The sequence below is a fragment of the Sinohyriopsis cumingii genome, chromosome 9, assembly GCF_028554795.1.
Source record: "Sinohyriopsis cumingii isolate HCF-2022 chromosome 9, ASM2855479v2, whole genome shotgun sequence".
NCBI lineage: Eukaryota > Metazoa > Mollusca > Bivalvia > Unionida > Unionidae > Sinohyriopsis > Sinohyriopsis cumingii.
In genome coordinates this window covers 93,734,416-93,760,611 of record NC_142969.1, presented here as the reverse complement: position 1 = coordinate 93,760,611, position 26,196 = coordinate 93,734,416, and the positions used below count along the sequence as shown (strand labels likewise).

The 26,196-nt window shown below is 35.1% G+C and overlaps 1 protein-coding gene across 3 annotated transcripts in view; it reads right to left on the bottom strand.

Annotated features, from left to right (window-relative positions):
• The window catches only part of LOC149792267 (xaa-Pro aminopeptidase 1-like), a 100,963-nt gene that overhangs the window by 53,279 nt on the left and 21,488 nt on the right, over positions 1-26,196 (bottom strand). For all 3 annotated transcript variants that reach the window (XM_089970808.1, XM_089970806.1, XM_089970807.1), the window contains exons 4-10: positions 24,804-24,920; positions 23,720-23,783; positions 22,093-22,197; positions 15,906-15,998; positions 14,129-14,275; positions 2,486-2,581; positions 1,464-1,551 (exon numbers count right to left, since the gene is read on the bottom strand). In XM_089970808.1, coding sequence (XP_089826934.1) covers positions 1,464-1,551; positions 2,486-2,581; positions 14,129-14,275; positions 15,906-15,998; positions 22,093-22,197; positions 23,720-23,783; positions 24,804-24,920 — 710 coding nt within the window. The remainder of the gene's footprint in view (positions 1-1,463; positions 1,552-2,485; positions 2,582-14,128; positions 14,276-15,905; positions 15,999-22,092; positions 22,198-23,719; positions 23,784-24,803; positions 24,921-26,196) is intronic.

The following is a 26,196-nucleotide window of genomic DNA, read 5'->3' as shown; positions in this document are numbered from 1 at the left end:
ACGGTTGCATCAGTATTGCTTGAGAATTCCATCTGTACATTTCGTGTACCTTCCAAGTTATTTTTTATTTTTTTGGCCAAGGCCGGCAACTTGAAAGCGTTGTCTTTCATGAACTATATAATTTCCCTACCATCTGCAGCGCAATGAAATGGTGGAAAAATACAGGGTCGCTCTTAATGAATATATATATATATATATATATATATATATATATATATATATATATATATATATATATATATATATATATGAAATCAAACTATTAGTACACCTTCGCTGGGTGGTTTGAGTAATTCATATGGCATGCAGACATCATCTGAGTCGACCAGAATCGTGGTATGTCACAAGCCTAACCATCACTAAGGAATGACTGATTTAAAGCTGGCTGTGAGCCAGTGCTACTGAAACAAAATTAACAATCTAAAGAGCTTCCTCTAACAGTATACTGGGAAAGTCATTATTATCTATCTCCCAAAATGTCTCTCTGTGATCATGATTCACTGAGAATGCGTTCTGATTTCACCCAGCAAACACTTTAACGAAATGCCAAACGTGTTTCTCTGTTATTCAATGTCACTCCGGATGTTCACTGGTATAGTCTGTAATTCACTTTATAAAAAATTTATACTGGAGTCTTCACGCCCACAGCCCTGACACGCTATTTAGAGATGTGCACGCTATTTAGATTTACATATAAGATGCAATAATATATGTTGTTTGGTTGGACTAAACCCGCTTAAAAGAATTTGTCTGGCTTGGTGTTTGAATCTAGCCAGGTATTCTTGCATAGAAGTCTAGTAATCTAACCTATGTGCTTTCAGCCGTTATCACTTCAGTACACTTGACAGGTCGATCATAATGCTACGTTCCAACGCCCTATTTTCTCCGGTATTTAATGCTATCTCTTGATGTTTGCTGAAGAACTTGTGAATCATTATCAGTGTTCTCATAACACCAACTGTTTGCTGTTGCCAGATCCAACTAAGCGCAAAGCAACCCATTCTGTCAAACATGGGCCTCTTTGGCACGGGGATCAACACATCTTCCAAAATGGTGATCTAGTGATCAACAGACAATTATCTCACTTAAATTATTCCAATTGTTATATGGTATGGTCGAATCCTATGATGATAACATAGTATCACGACAGATACCTGGAGATTAACAGATCACTCAGTTTGAGAAACATTTCTCAACACAAAACATTTTATAATCAAATCACAAATATCTCATTGATTTTTAAATGGAGACGTAATTGCAAGCAGCCTAAACCACACCTTTCCCCAGTCGTTACATTAAGAATATATGGTATGTTTTTAGACTTGGATTGGTAAGGAATCAGTGTTTGTATTACAGAACAATATCAAGTGTTTTCATCAATAAACGTTGGTAGTAAGTTAATGAATGGCCTTGACATGTACAGCTTTAACCGTGAATATTGGTTTTAAGACTGACTATATTACCTTGTCATCTTTGAGGTCCGGTCAAGAATGGCATATGACATAAAGAATGGATTATATGCTATGTCAGACGCCCTGAGGTTGAATAACCCTGAAATCATAAGAATTAATTCAACTGATTCATTTGTGATTCTCGTGAAGTGAAGAAACTATGAACGTTTACGAACATGATGATGAAAATATGAGCCTTTACAAACATGAAGTGATACAAATATGAACGTTTACGGAAACATAAGTAACACCATTTCTGGATAAGCTTGAAGACAAAAGCAAAAAGATTAAAATTAATAAATTCCTTTGCTTCAGAACTTACTTAAGTATAAACACGCTGAGAATAAAATATAAAATGAGAGAAAGTAAAGACATCTGACTTATATTCACGAAATGCTAAATTTGCTTTACGTTACCTGAACAAAGGTAAAAGGGTAATTTGTAATACTCGTGACATTGGAATACAAAATAATAAGAAATTATGATCTAAACAAACACATTATTATTTCAAACTTGAAATTATAATATGAAGAGACAAAGAAATATACACTTTACCAGGCGCCAACAACTTCAAACTAATATTATCTAAATTTTAGCATGCTTCTCATTTAACTGTCCACAAAGAAACCGTCAATACTGATTACGCTTCCAAGGCGATGAATTGTCAATACATGCGCCAACAATGAAGAGCAAATGTTGACCAGTGTGCCCTTGAAACTACAAGTAGTATTTTGCAACATAGATTTACTCAGTTTCCACACACTCACACTCTGTCCCCAGGGGATTGATCGATGTTAATAAACGCTGTGTTTTTGTAAAGACCGTATATTGTCATACCCGAAGGTTTCAGGTATCTATCTTAAAATTGTATAAGAGGAATTGTGTGACAATAAAACTCATGCACGTTAGAGCATCCAGGATCACATAATTCATGCCCTTCTTTCTCTGAACTGGCGGAAATAATTATTAAAACTTTTTTCATATGTTTCATAAAACTTCTAATAAACAAGTATAAAAAAGCTGCGAATATTTACATGCAGTTTCATCTAGTCCTGTAATAACCATCAGGTCTATGTCTTTTTTTGCCATCTCTGTGTGCATGTCGTTGATTTTGTCCTGCCAGCTTCGTCCTGTCATGGGTACAGGTAACAAGGTTAGCAAAGATGGAAACTAAAAGAATTTGCCGTAAAAGAACGTTTTGGCTGGAATTCTTCGGTGTAATTTCATGTTTATTTTTTGTCCTATTATCGAACGAGTAATGATGGAAAACAAAGAAAACAGGATTAGGTATGCACTGTTAATTTTAAAAGACGATGTCAATTTTTTTTTCTTTCATACTGTCAACCACAAAATTAAATTTCGACAGGACAAAATAGTTTTTATCTATTTTGAAGAAATCAACTCTAAAATGGTTCAAAATGCTTCTACATGAATGTACTGTTTTTTTTTCTTCAAGTAATAAAATAATTGCAAAGATATTTTGTATTATTTTGTAATTGAATGTTAAAAAGAATATTACCCTAGAGGGATAAGAAGTACCTGTGTAAATTCTGATCCAAATTTCTTTTAACAAAACGATGTCATTTTAATTATATATTATGGCTACTTTATTCACTAAAATATTCTTTTCATCAGCTTTTAAAATAAGACTTACAAGCCGATAATGCTTATAGACATAGATATTGTTACTAAAACGAACCATATAATCATGTTTGCTCGGTAAACTTTGCTCGATATGTATGCCAGAGGTTTCAAGTTCGAATCTCGTGTAAAGATAATATTGCTTGTCCCTAACACTGCCTTATTACCCGGTCAAGATCAAGCTGAGTCATTGTACGTTTCGGTATTTCTGTATATTGATTACTTATAATTATTTTCTTAAATACGGAAATATATGTTTGCAATGTAGCAGTATATCTTTTGTTGTTGTCTGATAATATAATGTTTATGGCTTTTTATAGCATTGCACAGATATAATGCCGCACTATACCATACTGAGCCTAAGTTTAAATCAACAGAAGACACGGGTTACAGACAAAATGTGTGCAGAAGATCTCATTTATGTACAATACAGCTCCATTTGGAGATGTTCGCACTCTGTAACATCTTCGTGGGTCTGATCACTATTTAGATGTTCATCTTAACATCGTCCGTGGTGATGGTTAGAAGATATGCCAGCAAACAACCTAGCTGTATCGGGACAAGTCCACGCTTGGTTGATATAAATAAACAGTATGCGACCTGTATCTCCTAACTCATATGACATGTCGCTCTTTTATTCTAATAAGTCCAAGGTTCTGATCTAAATGCTAGCACGAAAGATGAATGTCTACCAGCCATTATTTTATATTTTCAAATTTATAACATTCAAGAGCGCATATAAAATAAATACGGAATTGTTAGACGAGCCGACAAGACAGTTATTTGTACAGGTAAGGAAGTAACTCTTATGCTAACTAAACCAATACAAGTTAACCGGGAACCAGACACTGAAACCAGATAAATTCACTATGCACACGGACGTTTATCATAGGCAGTGATCAGAGCAATTGTAGCGAATGACACTGCTTATAGCATTATAATAATAAAAACTAATTTCTTACAATTTTTAATTGAGTTGATTAAATTATATCAATTTATGGCGAAATTATATTTTAATTATAACATTCATGTATTTACTAGGTCTAACTGACCTAACAAAAGCTTATTTTTAAGATTTTGTGAAGATCTTAGGAACTAAGGTTCTATAATTAATATGATGAAAATGTACGTTCTAATCCATCTACCACAGGGTCGCTATTTTTGCTTCATTGAATGTCTAAGACAAAAGAAGTAACAGGTGAACAAGGTTCAAGGTAAAACAAAAGAATAGAATTAGAGGTCCAAAATATACCGTCACGTTATTAATCAGCGATGTTTATGACTACATCAATTAAAAACTGACGTAACCTTAGGTCTCAGGTAAAAGTTTCAAAGCTCATAAAAATGGCTGAAATAAATAAATTAATTCATAGATAATACATGCGATAAATATGTTAATATTTAGTCTCTGACAATTCGTTTTGAGGTGATAACAGCAGGCCAACACGACTTTCTGTTATTCCAATCACACGTAAAACGTTTCGTTGTTTTCTTAGTTCTCAAAGGCAAATTAAAATGTGTCCTGTAAATTGAACATTAATCTTTTTCTCCCATTGATTTTAATAAACTGGTTTCCAGCACTATAATTCTAACTGTATTGTTTGAAAAGTCAACATTTTTTTATGTTGAGTCACTATTTATAAGTTGGGCGGTGGTTAAAACGTCTTGATGCTCGGGTAGTTCGACAGCATAAAAATGAATCTGAAATATATTCATATTAGATAGAAACTAAATGTAAGATTCATTTGATTTTTGAAGCATGTTTTCGCTCTCAACAGCATAGATCGAAATTTCAGCGTCATGCTCATACAAATTTAAATACAACTATCCTTACGTTCTGAAACATGGACGAATATTTTTCTTGATGTACAATAAATGTGAAGATTATTAATGAATATTTAATAATTCTGCTCATCGTATTTCGTTTCTACATAACTGAAAAATAACCTAAATACCTCCATCAACAAAACCAACTTTATATCTAATCATTGTATTTCAGATTGTTTTGTTCAGTGTCTGGTATACAGATGTTATATGTTAAAGATATCTTATAAAATGTTCAAATAATAATTGATTATTTCATCAGAATATAGCTTAATTTGCAGCAGTCGCATTACATTTTAACAGTAAATTCATTAGTTCTGAATATTTGTTCCTTTATGAGGGTTTTTTCTTCTCTATTTCAAAACTACATATAACACAACCTTTTTGATAAAATGCAACATTCTTGTTACTTCAGGCACACTTTCGAAGCGTCATACCTAATATTTGAGATTTATCTATTTATCTAAATTATTGGCTAGGAACCATTTTAGATTTAATGTGGCTGCTTTGAATACTGACATCAGCATCTGACACAACATAAATATGGATTTTATGAGCTTCCTCCATTTGTCTTCTTATTTATGTTCATGTGTATTTAATGTTGAACATCAGCTAATATATGTACTGTACCATGTGATCTATTATCACGTGTTCTTCTTGTATCTAACCATAAGTAATAGCGATCTGTATCAAATTATTCATAATACTAGTGTCAATTTTGGTACTTAGGCTTCGAAAAAAAAAATATCTTTGCTTCTGTAAACTGTTGATTCATTGTATACCCGTTCGGTAAGGCTTTTAATGTTGATTAATTGTATATTCATTGTGTATAAGCAGAGACATATATAACAGAAGTGTTATCATGTGTTTTATACGTCTCTGACATAAGAATGTTTGGAAGTCCTTTGCTTCATTGTGTACCCCTGTGCATCCTCCTTCTTATAACTGATCAAATAATGAATTTGAAACTCTCCAACGTCGACATACTCTCCAAACAAAATTAACAGATACTTACAAAAAGTGATATCAAACAAGATTTACACAAAGATAAAACAATTACAGTTAAGTCTGAATTATCATTGTCCCAAGAAATAAAGACATAACACAAAATTATTTCAAGGAATAACAAAATACTATGCCATGACCTAACTCTCCACCTATACAAACAGTTGAGAGTATCTTCCTTTAATGTTTACGTTCGGCACAAAGACTAATAGAACTGAAAGCCAACAAATAGTAAAACTACAGATTTACAACAGCCACTAGAACAATCAGACAGTCCTTACAGATTCAAGCTGAAATCACATTGTTAACAGCTGCATCAAACGAAACATTTGACCAGCGATTAAAAGAAGCTAAGTAAATAGCAGATTATACCTACAGAAAAGATCTACCACCGTATTGCGGATTATAATGCTCCTCAAATGGTGAAAACAAACAGAATCAATGAAATTAGATGTTGAATGCTTTGACAACAATAGGGGACAAAAAACATTAAAAAAGAAACAGATGCAGCCAAAATAACTCATTGGAAATATATATTCCAATCCAATAAAAGTAAATGAGCATAAATTGAAAATAGCTTTAAAGAAAATGTCAATGAACCAAGCCTCTAGAAAAAGAAAAGTTACAATTAATTAAAATTGCCGAACCGAAATCTGTGGCAAATTCTAAAACTTTACATCTATATGTATGATATTTAAAAATCGTGATCACGTCGTATGAAATCCGTAAAAGTTTAAAAGTAGATGGCGAAGGAACCAGTGGAGGATGAGTTAGAGCAGACAGTATCATGAAGTCATTCGCTGATTAAGTTAAACAAGGAATTAAAAATATTGCCACCTGTCTTTATTAGATATAAAAAGCAGCAGCAACAACATTGTCTGATGTTATCTGAAGCGTAAGCTGGCTTTAAAAATCAGGCGGATAATTTGTTTCTGTATTGGCTGGTCACATCCTTGTGCTTCTTCCAGTATTAATAACCTTGTTGTTTGCAGTAGTAAACTAATGTTAACATTTTGTTTATATCTGTCATCACAAAGAAAAATACAAAGCAAAAGAGCAATAACGTTATCATAGTTGTAGCCCATTTCAAAAATTAAATTTTGCCAACCCATTAAACCACAGACATAATAAAAACCTCTGTATATTTATCTCGCGATCAGGTCTTTTAAAAAAGTTGTGATCACGAGACTCTTCGCTTTCGTCTTTCTTGTGTATATAAATACTACCTACATTTTTTAATTTCTTTGTTTATCTTTTGACACATATTTGCAAATTTCGTATCCGTGTTAATAATATAATGTTTTCCCACATGGGTATTTATAGTAATACTTTTATTTGATCAATGAACCTGCTGGGTTCTTTTTAAAGTATTGTTGTACTAATAATGCTTCCGGTTTTCATCCCCATACTGACATTTTATTGTAAAGTTCACATGGGGTACAGCCTTTTTCACCCTAAATTAATATTTCAAACAACTTTCTGCGCTGTTTTAAGCAGCGGAAAGAACATAATGTATGTCATATTTTGTATTTGAGAAACTAAAATACAAATCTGATAACAGCCACGTGTTGCCATAAAACTCAAAACGGCCACAGGGCATAGGGTTATGCTATTTCACGAGCATTTACAAGTCGTCCAGGGGTCCCGAGTGGCCGAGTGGTCTAAAGCGCTCTCAGTTACGGATCATTGCCATCTCACCTCTGTCTGCGTGGGTTCGAGTCTCGGATTCGGCCAATGTGGTTATGTGAGAAAGCTTCCCAGTAGCTACTCGATGATCGGTGATTTCCGAGGTTCTTCCTCCACTATTAATATTGACCTCCATATATAGTATAGTACACCCTACAATACCAACACCAAGAAGTCGTCCAAAACAAAATCTGATCCGAAAATATTCTGTACATATCGCCATAACAATCCTTCAACCGGCGGTAGCTCAAAAGATGCGAAAAATGTTGATAAATATCTAAAATGTAAACTGCGGACAGATCTGCCTGTAAATATTCCTCGATTATATTAATAGGTGACATAATACCCTCAAATCGCCCATAGCTATCCACACGGGTTTAGGAGGCTGGATTATCGGACTAGGTTCTTCAAAAGATATTTTTTCCATTAATATATTTCCAGTCATGATTTGGTGAAATATAAGATTTACTACGGATTATGTTAAATTAATTTTAGTCTATATTACTGAGGTGGGTGGGTGTAAAACCATGATCATCAGGTAATGGTATTCAGAATTAGTATATGCTTATTTTTCCCCGTTATCTTTTCATTGTCTTAATCGTACAGTATTGTTCCATACCACACAGTTTCCTATTGCACGACACGTGTATCTAAAAGTAGTATAGTGTAATAGGAACTACAACGTACACTCATTTAGTACACGCTTCAGCTTTTGGATTATTAGATTTATTTATGGATGAAATAAGCAAGCGCTTTCATCCATTTGAAAGTAAATATGATAAAGTTAACGATGTGGACTAGTTCCGTGAGTCAAAAAATTTAACTTTCAAACAAGCAAACAAATGGACGTGATTTTCGCAATATCAACTACAAAGGTGAGACACACATTAATTAAAAATACAATCCTGATCATATAAACAGTATTTAGAAGAAATGTTCGTAACTTTTTGCAAATACATTGGTTCAGACTATGAACATTGCTCTCTAGGGTCTATAACAATTGCATACAAAAGCATACTGTGGCCAGGGGCTATCTCATATATATATATATATATATATATATATATATATATATATATATATATATATATATATATATATCGGGGACGTACCACTTTACAAGTGAATCAACATACTAAATTAGAGAAAAAATGCAACTAAAGATTTTTGTAGGATACTAAGAGTTTCAGAGCCAATAAGCGAAGACGAGAAAAAGTATTATTTCTGCTGGTTAAATGGACTGTCACACAACAGCTGCTTTGCAATTTTCCCCGTTTACTGTTCTGATACAATGTTTGGCTAGCGATAGAAATAATAGACTGCAAGAGCATGCAAGCGACAGGGCATGAACATATGTCTTCTTGAGCCGTTGATGAAAATGGTAATAAATATACTTACATTGATGCATATTGAATTTCCTCAATATGTACTTTCTTAGTTCTACAAATCCGAATAACATGATCCATATCATGGAAAACCTTATACACACCGAAAATGTACTGTAATTTCGACTACATTTCCAAACGAAATCACGATATTCTTACTGCACTGAGCTGACCCAATAAATCCAGTAAGTCATAAGCAGAAAAGCCGACTTTAATTGGATGAACAGCAAAACAAAATCCATCCATTCCAGACCAACTGGAAAGGTTTCTTTTTTCAATGCTCGTTCATTCAAAATATGACTCTAAATTTCAATTTTAAGTAGACTCAAACGAGAACTTTATTTTTAAACTGATGTCTAGCGCGCGACAAAACGTTCAATGATGCTACGTGCGCATTAATATTGTTACTGATTCTTCAAGAATCTACGGTTGTGTATTTATTTTGACATTAAAGCATACATTCAATTTCTTTATTTCGACTTGTGTCTTCCTTCATTATTACGCCTTAGGTGGGAAAATTAAACGAGTATATCATAAAAACGTTACTGCATTTGCATGGGAAAATATGAGCTTGCTTTTTTAAGACTAATACTTCGTTCCCAATGTCGTACAGTAGTACTCAGAAACAACTTATTTACATTTTCCAATACAAATGCAGTAACTGATAAAAACAATCCAGAGAAACGTTAAACTTCATCATCATCATCATCATCTTTATTTCCTTCCATGGAAGATTACATGATATAAGAATAAATCATCTGAATACAATCAATAAATATAAAAAAAAAAAAAAAAAAAAAAAAAAAAAAAAAAAAAAAATTCTATATTGGAATACAAATTCTTACACAATATCAATCAACAAAGTGTTCGTCAACTCATAAGTTGCAAGTTTCAGTACCTTATTTACAGAAGATAGCTGCACACTGCATGACAAAGTATGCTGCATACAGGACGAATAGCTTGGAGTTTTCTTTGTCGATTACTCCTGATGGTAACCTTTTACCTAAAAGATATTGTAGTTGCAGCTCATCTTCTGCATTAAATAACGTAATGTGCAGGCTCAGGGGAAATTTATCAGTAAGGAAATCCCAGAAAGAATTTCGAAAGTTCGACATATAAGGACAACTAACACAACAATGAAGTATCAAGTCTGTATAAACATTCCCACATCTAATACACATATCAAGCTGTGTTTGTGGAACAGCAGCCCATAGTTTAGCTACATATGTAAATACCTTAGTGTGTTGTCTAGTTTTAGCCGACTGCCACACTGAGGCAGGTCGTAAGTATTCGTGTATCGAAGAGAATCTATCAAAATCTGCTTGATTAGACATACGAACTCTCCAGAGGCTATTTTCAAGACCAACAATTTTTGACCTTACAATTTCTTTCCAATTATGTTTATCTGGAATTTCAGAATGATGTAAATAATCAGTTAGATACCCGAGCAAGTCAAACTTCTTTGAGGTATAATATAAATTTGAAATTAACCCGCAGCTTGACATGCATCCGCTCAGAATGAAGTGAAATAACGCAACGTTAAACACACGTTTAGTATGTACATTGTTAGGCATCAAACACAATCTGTGTAAAAACATCAATTTTCTTCTATCAATTTCGGACTGCGCTGATGTCCATCCTAGCATTCCCAGGGCAATGTCTGATCTTGTATGTATTGGAAAACCTTGTAAATGTTTGGCAAAATACCTCAGAGTTTTATCCAATAAAGCGAGGTCACTTTTTGAAATGTTACACCATAATTCACTTCCATAAAACATTGAAGGGAAAATTACCTTTTTAATTACATTTGCAGCAACCAAAGGATTTAAACCATTCGGTTTAATGCCAATACCAAACAGACCGTGAAAAGATTTTTTCCCTTTCTTGCATGCATCGAGTATTGCGTCATGCGACGTCAGCTTTGAGTTAATCCGGTGACCCAGGTGTGTTGCCGAATCGGTGACCGGCAAACATGACGGGCCAAGATACCATTTCATATTGATAAAATTCTTGTATTGGGGTCCGAAAATGATAATGTATGACTTTGTAACACTAAGCTCGAATCGCCACTTATTACTGTAGTCGTATGCTATATCTAACAGCTTTTGTAGATTGCTAGGATATATAGCCAAAAGTGAAATATCATCAGCTAGGGTTGGATTTCCCACAGCTAAGGATCCAGTCTTTGCTCCAAATCCACTATTTTCTAACTGTAGCAGCAAGTCATTTATAAATATTGTGTACATCAAGGTTGACAAAACACCCCCTTGTCTCACTCCTTGGCCAATTGAGAACCAATCTGAAAATTGCCCATTTACAAGAACTTTACTCTGTAAATTTGTATACATGTTAAAAAATATCAAAAGGGATTTACCCGTAATTCCCAACGTGAATAATTTAAAAAGCAGTCCTTCGTGCCACACGGTATCAAATGCCTTTTTTGTATCAAGAAAAGCAGCAAAAACCCGTGAACCCATGTTTACATTATATTGTACTGATTGCAACAGCACAAAACTCGCTGTTGTGCAGCCTAAACCTTTTTGGTAACCATGTTGTTGTGAACTGGGTATACTAGAATTAGTATCTTTGAGCCAAGTTACCAAACGTTCATGAATAATTTTCTCAAAGGTTTTGTAGATAACAGGCAGTAAAGTAACAGGCCTGTAACTTTCGAGGGAGTTCTTTGATTTTCTGTTACCTTTGTACAGTGGTATTACTAACCCTTTTTTGCAATCTACAGGTATGTAAGATTGATCAATCATCCGAGTAAATAAAATTGTCATACACTCGATGAGGTAGTCGCTGCCATAGATCAAATGTTCATTGCAAATTTGATCATGGCCCGATGCTTTTGATTTCTTTAGACCTTTAATGATTTCTCTTACTTCATTTAAACTGATACTGGTCTGTAAGGCCTCGATATGGCTTACTTCGTCCTGTAGACCCCGATTTAATTCTCTCTCTATAAATTCATAAAAGTTTCCGTCAAAACTATGGTTTAAATTCGGCGTGTGAATGTCCTCATAGTATCTAGCAAAGCCATTTGCGATGGAATCATCATCACGGACACAAACTCCATCAGTTGATAGTTCCTGACACAAATTTGTATTGTTCCCTCTCCTTAAACTTGACAACGGCAGTGCAGAAATGATTTGCTATACGTGGGTTCCTACTGTGGCGTCACACGGATTCAAGAATCACGTAACCTGCTAAATATATATATGGCCTGGGCAAATATTTGAGATGTACATTTAAACTTAAATATCTCGCTAACCGTGGATCGGATGGAGTCAAAATTTTAAGATAAAAAAACATCATAATGAATAATTTATTGGTAAGTGGTCTCAGTCTGCCGACAAATACCAATATGCTATTCTCTACACACCTGACGTTATCCACACTGCCAAGCTTATTTTATATTGCCAAAGTTTAATATAAGAATGTGCACTGCATGTATAGATAAATCAACATTGTCAAAATTGAACATATAAATGTGCACTGCATGTAGTTAAATCAGCATTGCCAAATTTAAAACGTATTTGTCCAAAAAGATGCACAACAACTTTTATGAAAAATGACTTATTTATGTGCAGTATATCTGTATATCTTAAAATAACTTCTTCACTCTTAATTTTAGAGGTTTTATTTTTTATGCTAATTGTGTAAGTCAGGCCTAGTTTGCTTCACTACAAAAAAGTTTTAAAAAATTAAGAAAATGGTATGAAAATTGATCTTTACAAATTATATAATCTAATTGTATTTTATTTAAAGCTCATAAATTATGCGTGTTTATCTGGAATATCAGGTGCTGGATTAGAACAACGACACTAGACACTTCATATTTATAACTTTTCTTTGTGTATGTGTTAATTATTGCATTTGTATATTTTCGTTTTAATACATTAATACAGATTGTTTTCGTTTCTATCTTTATTGTGTATTTTTGTTAAGATATTAATGTATTTCAACGTTTTCATCAATATAAATTTATGTAAATACCTTTGTATTTTTTCAGTTCTATATTGATACATTTGTGTGTTTTTATTTGAGTTTTTATTATTCGCACGTTGATTATTTGAATTATTGTTTAACCCGAATGCAACGACTCTGCCCTCTTCGGACCTCAGCTTCGGGGCGGCTCATTGCAACATTCTTATATTGCTTTGCACTGATATTGTAATAAAATTGGAGTAAGCGCATTAGGTTATAGCGCCCCGTTTTAAGGAATTCTAAGATTATTTTTTTTACTTGTCTGATTATTGGAATTCGGTGCATTGGAAATATTCCTTAGCCCGAAATAATTAGCCAGTTACTAGGAGCAACAGTCACGGAGTAAAGTGTTAGTGAGTTTCCATGATGCCATGGTTCACTGTAGTGAATTCAGGTCAAAACCGAACGAGTGTCCCTGAAAAAACAAAGTCCCTACTAAAATCTAGTGGTGTACATTGGTTGTGTGACTGCAGTGGCAGTATTTACGGTAGGAAACCGGTAAATTACACAAAGGAATCAATACGAGGGGACTCGGAAGATATCGTTTATGTCGCCATGGTGGCAAATGTGATGCAGTTGTACTGGCGAAATGTGCCTGGAAACCATGGTTTTGCTCTTCTAAGGTGGCGTAGTTAAAAGAGTTCACTGTGTTATGGGACAGTTGTATAGTTTCTACGGCATGAACTGTTATCGGTACGGAAACTTAACGAAGAGAAACCATACAGATGTACGATAGATATATATTTGGCAGGTTGTGAGATCCTATGTCTTGCATTGATTAAAGTAAAATTTATGCATAGAACGGACACGTCGGGCTTTCTAATTTACAACTGAAGTTGTATGGAAGTCTTTGGAAATTTGGGGTAAACTTATGACTTCTAGCGGGAATCGCGCCAGATGTTTGACACCGCTCGGTCAAGCAAAGACCCCTGACTTGTTAACAATATTCATAGATTATATCTTACAACTGTGTATTTTTTTATTTTAAAATTAATGGTGGATTTTTGGACAGAATTAAGAATTTGCATTTTATTTTTGAAGGAAGGGTGTTTTTTAAGTAAATGTTTATTATTGTATGTTCTTTACATACATACATACATACATACATACATACATACATACATACATACATACATACATACATACCTGCAAACTGCATAGGCAAGGCATTAATAACGGTACTGGGCATCGCAGACCTCCCTGTAGTCCAGATCTGATCAATAAGCTCGGAACTCACCTTCGAAAGAGAGATGTTGGATTTCTGTATATCGTCTGAGTAGGATTTCCATTGGGCTTAATAAATGAAAAGGCAGCTTTTAGGAACGTAATGGTGAGATAACTTATCTATAACGACAAGACAGCTTTTAATAACGTATTGGTGAGGTAACATATATAATGACAAAACAGCTTTTAATAACGTATTGGTGAGGTAACATATCTAATGACAAAACAGCTTTTAATAACGTAATGGTGAGGTAACATATATAATAACAAAACAGCTTTTAATAATGTATTGGTGAGGTAACATATATAATGACAAGACAGCTTTTATGAACGTAATGGTGAGGTAACATATATAATAACAAGACGGCTTTTAGGAACGTAATGGTGAGGTAACATATATAATGACAACACAGCTTTTAATAACGTAATGGTGAGGTAACATATATAATGACAAAACAGCTTTTAATAACGTATTGGTGAGGTAACATATATATAATGACAAGACAGCATTTAGGAACGTAATGGTGAGGTAACATATATAATGATAAAACAACTTTTAGGAACGTAATGGTGAGATAATTTTTATGTAAATGTGTACATTTGGGACGGATGAATTGAAAGAAGACTGGATTAAACTACTAATATACTGTACTCTTTTTGTGTAATTATTGGTACAGTCGGGATGATGTTGATGCACGTACCTAATATGCATTCCAGTGGCCTGCACCAAATGTCTAAAGTTACAGAGTTTGATTGAACAAATATGTTTTTGCTTTAAAGTGAAAACAGCCTTGTGACAACTATCTAGAATTTTAATTGCAACAACACATGAATAGAAAGGCATTTAGAATATATTTTTTTACTACTGACAAATAAATCTGTATTAACTCCTTTTATTTTACGCTAAGCCGTGAATTACTGCAGTTTTCAAGTAAAATAATTATGATAATTCATTGGAGTGAATTACGAGAAATAATCTAACCACCGCGTTGATAACAAAATAGCCACGAAATTATTACTGGATGGTCACGTGGCCAAGTGACTAATATGAGTACTTCCGGAACTAAACGACTCAAATTCAAATCCGAAAGAGAGAGACCAAATGTATTCTTGTTACTTTTAATTGAGGAGAATTTTGTAACTGTTTATATGTTCTATGTGAATAACCAATTAACACAGCCGAACATAAACGGTAAACCGCGGACATCACGCGATAACGTCAATCTGTTATACAGTACTTCTTACTAGCCGATACATTTGAGGATTAAATAAAAGAAAATTTCCTTGTCTATGCCAGTGGCTGTAACATCTGTATAGAAACCTAAGAAAATCTGGAAACCTGTTGATGAACCTTGAGATTTTCCTTCTTCATTGTAAATACTTTGAAAATATTCATAGAAATAAATAGTGTTCCTTAAAGGCTGATCAGGACGTATCTTGTATAGGTATGTATCAATAATGGTGGTAGTGATGCTAGTGGTGGTGGTGATGGTTGTAGTTGTGGTAGTAGTGTAGTATCAGAAGGAGGAGGCGTCTTTAGATGGTGGTGGTGATGGTTGTAGTTGTACTGACAATTGTAATAGAAATGGTTGTAATATTAGTAATTGAAGTAGTTGTGTTGGTGATAGTAGTATTATCAGTGGAGGTGGTATAGTAGTAGTAGTAGTAGTATCAATAGTGGTGGTAGTTGTTTACTTACAACTACTAATGAGGAAAGGACTGACGCCCACTTTGGAATTGGCAGGCAGAACGGTTCGCAGCCACGCTGTAGTAGTTGGCACACCATTCTCACCTAAGATAATGAATTACATCTTTAAATTAAAATATGTTGATGAAATACAGCAATGACATTGTTAAAGAGCTAGAATGTCGATTAAATCTCACTGGGGTATTTTGGTCAATGCTCGTTGGCGACCGATTGACATATTATGATAGGAATACAGCAGGATTATTTATAAAGTGAGTCTGAAAGTAAAGCTCAGGATTGATATTGAAACAAAATCTTTAAATTAATGTATGTATGTATGTATGTACGTACGTATGTATGTATGTATGTATGTATGTATGTATGTCTATGTGTGTGTGTGTCTGTGTGTGTGTATGTGTGTGTGTATGGCGCTGTGTTTCCCTTTAACCTTATTTGTGCTTCAGGAACCCCCAAATATTTTATTTGACCCCCAGTTTTTATATCAAAGTTTGTTTCTTTACTCAGTCTGACCCCCAATACTGACACCAGGGGGATGTTCGACTCTCAGTCTCTCACCCCTAGCGAATACACTGTATGGTACAACAAAGCTCTTTAATAGTGAATAGTACCTCAGTACATCCCATCAAGTACTCCCCGTGCACCTCTACGAACTTTCTTAGATTATCCAATTATTAAACTCCATTTCGTATTCACCTTTTTGGCAGTGTTCCACGACTTTCTTGCAACACTCTATTGGTACAAACTAGACGACCGTGTCTTTTGCATCGGAAAATAATGCCCATAAAACTCTCTTGGCAGTACAAATATGTTGATTGATTTGTACAGTATAAAAATGTTGACTGATTTGTACAGTGCAAATATGTTGATTGATTTGTACAGTACAACTATGTTGATTGATTTGTACAGTACAACTATGTTGATTGATCTGTACAGTACAGCTGTGTTGATTGATTGTACAGTACAGCTATGTTGATTGATTTGTACAGTACAACTATGTTGATTGATTTGTACAGTACAACTATGTTGATTGATTTGTACAGTACAACTATGTTGATTGATTTGTAGTTTCCTCTCGTTTTTTCAGATAGAGACTTTATTGTTTTCTCTCGAGTCGTGTTCAGAAAATAAAACCGTGAATCAAAACCTGAGACATCTTATTCAAATGTATCCTTTTCACTCTTTTCAATATTTTGGAATGGCTGTTTGGCGGTTTCAACACCAATGTAGGCTATCTTCCATGGATTCGTGACCATCTTTAAAACAACGAAACCATCTTCAAATTGAAGGACATGGTAGAGGATTATATTTCCATTCCTTATCCAAGTCGGCCTTGACGTCAGTCAGAGTACCCTAAAAGTCCCCTGATTTGACGTCAGTCAGAGTACCCTAAAAGTCCCCTGATTTTACAGAATATACAGATAGGTGTCATTCAGTTTAAGATCATTTTATACATTGGAACATCATACACATAAAATGGTATACAAGTCACAACATAAATACATATTGAAAACAAAGATTTATATAGACATTAATACACATATAATAATATACATATAGAATACTTACATAAATAAGTACATACAATACTCAAAATCATACGTACCTACAACACACATAAAAAATAAATACGATACACAAGAAACATACATACATACATACATACATACATACATACATACATACATACATACATACATACATATATACATACATACATACATGTCTGTATTCTGAAATTATTTTGTCAAGATGGCCGCAATCGCTTAACCGGCTTAAAGCAGCTGTTCCGTTTTTGTGCCGTTTTTCATGTTATATGTGCTTGTTGTCTGTCTTCGGCTACGTTATTGTGTTCATCATGCATTGGCTATTCAGTTCGTATATGTTTCGTCATCTCCCTTTTTGAAAACGAGAATAATTAGGCTTTTTCTCAGCTGTCTTGCTCCACTGCTACAACTTCCTTTGTTATTTATCAAACCGCCATCACGTGATACTCGCCAGTCAACCCGTTTATGCTATGATGGACCCTCATTAATTGCTTTAAATGACCACTCCTTGGCTCTCCACACTACATTGTGCTCTAGACTAAAAGAACTGGGACTACATTCATCATTACTTAGATGTAAACAGAAGCGAAATAGAAACGTTGTTTCAAAGCTGGCCGGCGTAGAACAGGAAGAGGAATTCCAGTTATCTCCCTTATGCCTTTTCCGGCTCAACAATTTAAAACTTCGACCGTTAATTTAGATAACCTAATTCAAATCAGTATTAAATCGTCAACCTTTGTGTCAACTATCGAAGAGATACCTATAAAATGCCAAATCGCTAGGACCACCGGAAAAGCGCACAGAAATAGTTAATTTTATCAACAATCAGAAATTCGATGTCTTTTTCCTGACAGAAACATGGCTAAAAACATCAGGCGATGAGCCCATGTGTGCGGATCTAACACCCACCGGTTACTCTATCAAGTCGTTCCCCCGCCACTCTCGCAGAGTTGGAATTGCTGTCATCACAAAGAACCCCATGATCAAACGTCTTAAACACACCACAAGTTTCAATTTCTACCACACATCGTTTGAACTAGTCCAAACCACGCTCACACTGGAGCAAAGGTCAGTCCATTTTTTCTGCCTATACCGCCCTCCTCCTAGAAAAACAACAAGTTGACTGAATCTCTCTTTTTGGAGCAGTTTCCGAGATTTCAGCTTTCAGTTTGACTGTCCCGGAAACCCAAACACATCAAAACTCATAGATTCCATTAATGTTTTCAACCTCAAACATTCAGTTAGCCATCCCACCCATACACATGGTCACATTTTAGACTGGATTCTTCATAGACCTGATGATAATATTCTACGGTCCTCCCTGGTATCTCACGAACTTGCATCAGATCACTTCTGCATTATATGCCATCTTGACGTATCAGTCCCTAACCCTCCACCTTTATTTGCTACTAAGAGAAACCTCCATATGATAAATAGAACTAAACTAATGCATTACATCCAAACAAACCTAACAACTTACTTACCTCCTACAGCAGAACAACTCGATAACTGCCTGCGTTCATTGCTCGACAAACATGCCCCAGCCACCAAGCGCAGAGTATCAATTCAAAAGTGTTCCCCATGATGTAGCAGTGTTAGGGACCAGCTTCGCAATGCTAAAAGAGACCGCCGTAAAGCTGAGAGGCTTTGGCTTGGCTTTCCACCAGACTCACTATTCATAAACAAATCTATGAAGCCGCTAAAGAAGAACGTCACAAACATAGTCCATGCAGCGAAATCAGCCTACTACATTACTAAGATCATTTAAAGTTCCAGCTGCAAAGAGCTCTTCGAGATTACTAACAAGCTAATGTCACGGAAAAAATCTACACCACTTCCAACTACCTTCTCTCCAGTCGACCTTCCGGACATGTTTGCAAATTTCTTCCGTGACAAAGTACAAACCATTAGAGATAAGCTTGACAACGCAATTTCAATAGACTCGTCGTCACCATACATTTGGTATACAGAATTTCAGCGGCAACCATTAGCAGCACTTGAACCTATCTCTATGGATTTAGTACGTACAATCGTGATGAAGTTTGCACCAAAGTCATGTGAACTTGATCCAGCTCCAACATCACTGCTGCTTGAGTGCTTAGATCCAGTATTTCATTCACTAGCTTATGTTATTAATACCTCTCTCTCATCCGTGGAATTCCTATCATTTTTCAAAACTGCCATTGTAAAGCCTCTGCTGAAGAAACCAACACTCTACCATAACGATTTAAAGAACTACCGCCCAATTTCTAATCTCCAATTCATATAAAAATCTTAGAAAAGGTTGTTTCTATCTTTTTAGCAATGTATAATCTGCATATAGCCCTTGCCACAGTACTGAAACTACTCTTCTAAAAGTAGTTAATGATATTATCTCTGCTTTGGATAGCGGAAAGACTACAGTCCTCACCCTCCTTGATTTGTCTGCAGCATTTGACACAATAGACCATGATATATTGCTTCACCGTCTTCAGCATGTATTTGGCATTCATGATACAGCCTTACTGTGGTTCAAGTCCTACTTGGTCAACAGGACGCAAATTGTGTCTGCAAATGGAATACACTCCAGCCCCGTTAATCTATCTTGTGGTGGTCCACAGGGGTCTGATCTTGGACCTGTTCTCTTCATTCTATACACTCAGCCGCTCTCAAGTGTCATAGATCATCATCCAGTGTCTCGCCAATTGTACGCTGACGACACCCAAATATAAAAATATAGCCACCCAACTGAATTTGATGCTACCATCCAAGGTGTAGAGAGGTGCATTTCTGATGTGAAATCATGAATGACATGTAACAAGCTGCAGATGAATGATGATAAAACTGAGGCCATACCGATCATAACACAAAGACTTTCTCAGTCACATCCTTTACCTCAGACAATAAATATCAGCAACACCAACATTAATTTCGCACAGTCAGTACCAAACCTAGGTGTCACTCTGGACATTAATTTCATATTGCACCAACATGTCATGAACATATGTAAGGCTGCATATCTTGAGCTGAGACGCATAAGCTCCATTTACAAATAGCTTTCAGTTGATGTCACTAAAAAAAACACTTGTGTGTTCATTAGTACTTTCAAGACTGGACTATTGCAACTCAATTATGTCTGGTTCATCTCAATATCTACTTCAAAACCTTCCAAACGTTCAAAACACAGCTGCACGCATCATACTTAGATTACCACGATCAGAACACACACACACACACACACACACACACACACACACACACACACCGCTGCTCTGTGCCCTACACTGGCTATCCATTTGATCCAGAATCAAACACAAAATTTGTTCTATGTGCTACGTTTCACTGACGGATTCCAGTCCAACATACCTATCTGACCTCACCCATGTGTACACACCAGCAAGATACTTACGCTTCTCTTCTGACAATTGTATACTCATTATTCCCACTATGAAAACGAAATCATATGGACAACATTATTTTGCATACCAGGGCCCAGCAATGTGGAATGAATTGCCCACTGAATTTAGACACAAAGACAGTGATCCCATTCAAGAGTGCTCTTAAAACTCACTTATTTCGACTGCAAGAACAAACTTAAAGACCTAATAATATTTCCTACCTTAAATATTTTCAGCATGGTTTTTATGTTTTCTAAGTTCATGGTGTTTGCTATTTGTAATAATATTATTATATATGAATATTTATCTTTTAGGTGTTGTCTAATGTTGTAAAGCGCTTAGAGCTTCTAAAGATTAGGCGCTATACAAAGTCCTCATTATTATTATTAGTAGTAGTAGTACTAGTAGTAGTAGCAGTAGTAGTATATGACATGTAATAATTATTATATTGTATAGTCTAAAGTTTAGGTAAGTATATTAGACACGAGTTCCTCCATTGCACTTTTGGCGGAATAATTAATTGACCTGATTAAAATCATCAGCATCTGGTGCATTCTCTTCACATGATTGCATACATTTTGTGATGTCAATATTGGATAAAAGAACAGGATCGATTCAAATAGCTAAAACAAAACAAACAAAAAGCAATGTAATACTTCGCCAGTAGTTGCAATTGTTCTCGAATCCATTACTTTTTATGTTTTATTTTCCGGAAATAAATGGTGTGTGTGTGTAAGAGAGAGAGAGAGAGATTTCGATTTTTAACGTAGCGTTAACAATTTTTCAGTCATATCGCTTCATATGTGGCTGTTTATATTGATGTCTAGCACTGGGGCATCATGCCGCAGATATGTAGCATCAGATCCCACATTATCCTGGCACCATTTTCATAATTCTTTGGTATGACACGGCCGGGGATCGAACCCACGACCTCCCGCATCAGAGGTGGACGCTCTAACCACTACGCCACCGGAGCGGTCTAAATGTTGGTTGTAAAGTAGTTCTTAAATAGTAGTGAAACGAGGCTTCCAACACACACACACACACACACACACACACACACACACACACACACACGAATAACAACAAGAGCAACGATGGATGCAAGTAATCATACCAAACATTCGACAACGAAACCTTATAGTTACAGAAGGAGGAATTTATGTTAATTCTGTCTTTTTTTAAAGATACTGGTAATCAAGATCAGGTCAAGTTTTGCAAACAAAAGGAAAATAAGGAGAAATTCATTAACCGTACCCTGTCTCATAAGAATCCAATTACAGTCCAACTCAGCTTCGGCCTGAAGGAAATACCGTCCGTCGGTCCACAAAGCTGATAGATTGTTTGTAACAATGGCCATGCCTAAAAATAAAATAAAGTTGGAAACTCAATACATTTTTTTTAAATCCACACGCCACTTCACCCCTCCCAACCCCCAACGCCCCCCCCCCAAAAAAAAAAAACAACAAAACTTTAATATCTCGTTGCAAATCAGTTTCATTATTTTAAATTTTCAACATGAACAGAAGAAATGATTTTCTTGGATAATAATATGAACTAGCAACATAACTAAATTATTATATTTTATCATCATTTTTGGACATCAAAATTACAAATAGTGTTATAGTCATTTTCGGCCATTACACAATAGCAAATATTCACTTATTTAAGCTTGCTTCTTTATACCATAATACACATTTCCTAAAATGTCCATGTGGTATATATGCTTATGTCAAAAACTTTTTTAAATATATATTTAGTCTTTTAATACAAATTAAACTCTTTTACGAAAATGTTCTGTATAATTTATCTTGATGTGATATTTTAAAAATTAACTAGCATAAACAGATCTCTTTCTTAAATTTCTTATTGTTACAAAAAGAAGACTTGCTCAAACAATGAACTAACCCAAGTATACCTTTGAATGATTTTATGCCGTTATTGATGTTGTTTACATATCATTTACCGTATCATATAATCATATGCCAGTTTTATGTTACACAGATTATTTGCATATACCTTACCGTATCACATAATAATATGCCAGCTTATGTCTCACGTGGTCCTGTGGCATATTCTGCACAGCATTAAACAAAAATAAATTTTTAAAACAAGAAACATCTCGTCTTGAATACCAAAAGCATTAAGAGGATTTGATGGTCACTCGTTCTTGTGGTCATCGCTTTCTGTACATGACCATGAGCTAATATGATGTAGGAGTTCTGTGATCGGCGTCTAGTGGATAGGATGATGATCAGCTACTGAGACATAACAGATGCTTAGGGATCGTGGACTGTTATTACATCAATAGAAGATATTGCTCCAGTTAATCGGACTAAAGCTTTAGCTTGGTTAACGAACAGTATTTTTTGGCGCCCCATCTTGGATGAGCTTTATATTCTTAATCAAACGAATATTTAAGTTCCACTACCCTACACCTGCCACCAGCTGTCAGCCAATAACCATTTGCTCCAAAATTCCGACGGCCTGTACGTACTCTCAAGCTTTTATTCTGTGATTTTGACACCTGGCCAATGTCACTTTATAACATACACACCTTGAATCAATGATCAGTTCTAATCTTTCACTCAGTTTCTGTAGCATTTTCATTATAAAATAAAAACTACTCTCTGATAAAGCAATGCCTATTTCTGCAAGAAATCTATTAATTAAAGAAAAACAGGTTGTGTTAATTGGAATGTGTAGCTATCTCGAATTTGAGGATTAATCAAATTACGCGGTTTAAAAAAATGAATAAACATCGGCCTAAAAGACTTTAAACTTTCGTCTTTAAAGGTAAACTCTCTACGAAGTTTACGACAACTAAAAACCATATATAAGCAAATCTCATCCGGTACGCATACATGCTGCTGCTTCAACTCACCTGCCGATCCCGAAAACCCAGATATGTATTGTCTCCTCTTATCGTAATCGGACGGATATTCGCTCTGAATTTAAATGAAAAATTCTTCATTAATCTCAATAGGAATGTTAAATAAACGTACATTATGCATGATTACGGAACCCTAAGCTCAATGGAAATTGTTTGGTTTGTTTCTCTCTTGGTACTTTACTTTGTTTGGTTTGTTTCTCCCTTGGTACTTTACTTTGTTTGGTTTGTTTCTCCCTTGGTACTTTACGGTTGCACGTGAAGAGTGTCCCAAGTCTACTCCATGTTAGCGGACCAATGATTAATTCGATGGTAATCAGCTGTAAATTGCACAAAATGCGTATTTCTGTCCTTTGTAGATGCAGTTGTACCGATTTGGTGGATTTCATTCCCTTTGCAGCGAACGGCGACTAAGTTATTAATCACGATCTTCTCTACCATTTGCTATGACCGCCACATCTTCATCATCTTTAAAATTTCTCAACAATCTTAAATTTTTCAATTATATCAGCTCCCACCCGAGGAAATATCACTTCAGGCACAACGTTGACACATTTTAATTAATGCGTATTTAAAATAGCAATCCTTCCTAAACATAATGCAATTTAATTCATGCAACGATCACGAATATTAACAAAGCTGCAATAGTTTCAATGCATAATGCTACGACGTTAGAAATGTATTCATATGACGTCATTTGGCTACGAAGACGTCATATTTTTCTATGGTATGTCTATATATGATTCATGAGGTGTTCAAATATGCGTAACCTAATTCCTCGCCAATAAGATATGGCAGATGCTGAAAATACTCCTCCTTTTATTTCGAATAAGGTTCACAAACTTTGCAAGCTTAAGTATAAATACAACTAATTTGTTATCTCACTTTCCAATGCAATGAAATGTCCTAGATTTAGCTTTTTTCCTTGAAACCTGGATTACCCTGACTTAACCTGGTTAACTTTAAATTGAACATGTAATTTATCTAATTGATATTTAAAAAATTTATTAATTAGACTAGTATTTCAAAAACCAATTAGGGAATGAACTATAAAGAGAAGGAAGAATTTCGTACACACCTGATGCGCATCTTCCGATGGGATGATATAAGCTTGAATCTGTTCCCCAGCAAATAGATTCCTCAGACTTCGTACTCTCTCACTCGTATTCACTCGCGTCGTCGGCGTTGTTCCATTCTGTGACAAAGAGCATTATGGGATAGGATACGATATAATAATGTGCCTGTCTATTCATCAAATCTTAATCATGGTATATGTAGAATTAACCGGTCTAGACTTTTCCAACTGTTATCTAAGGTCATTCCAGGATAATGTTATTTAATGACCATTTTCTTTATTTCGTCTTTATTTCTTTCACTTCCTCTGCATCCATGAATGCAATATTTCTCTTAAATGGAGGTAACTTTGGAGCAACAACACTATAACTCGGCCTGTGTATGACTGTAAATGGCAGTACTGGTCAAAGGAGCGGTCAATTCAGTAACATTCATTGGTTAAAATCTTCTAGTAAATAAATATCAGCATTTGTCAAACGAGAGCGGTCACTTCCGTAACATAGACCTGTTAAATCTTTCAGTTTACAAAATAGCCTCCTCGATAATAAAAAAAAATGTCTTATTTAGATTACATGTCGATTTTTACTTACGACTGTGGAGATCAATCAAAACCAAAGGTTGTGTTCTTTAGATTTTGTTTGTATGGGAAACTGATTTATCATATATGACAAAGTATTAAAATATAAACATTGTCAACAAAACGATCTGCTCTTTCATAATGTTCTGATAGATCGAAGTCTACCAAGCCCAGAGTACACCCGGATCTACTCTTTCATAATGTTCTGATAGATCGAAGTCTACCTAGCCCAGAGTACACCCGGATCTACTCTTTCATAATGCTCTGATAGATCGAAGTCTACCTAGCCCACCGTGCACCCGGATCTACTCTTTCATAATGCTCTGATAGATCGAAGTCTAGGTAGTCTAGAGTACACCCGGATCTACTCTTTCATAATGTTCTGATAGATCGAAGTCTAGGTAGTCTTGAGTACACCCGGATCTACTCTTTCATAATGCTCTGATAGATCGAAGTCTACCTGACCCAGAGTACTCCCGGATCTACTCTTTCCTAATGTTCTGATAGATCGAAGTCTACCTAGCCCAGAGTACACCCGGATATACTCATCCATGATGCTCTGATAGATCGAAGTCTACCTAGCCCACCGTTACGTTACATATAGAAGGATTATTGTGGTATATTTACCTAAATAACACAACCATTTGTTATTTTTACAACGTCTTGAACAAATAAAGCATACATACTTGTGACGATTTGAACATCTAACGGCCTTGCAAGAAAGTAAACCTTAATAACAGCACTGGCAATTCGTGATCTTGTAATAAAATTCGCCCTTCTCGAGCATTATTTTTCAGACTCACAATTATTGCGTTCAGAG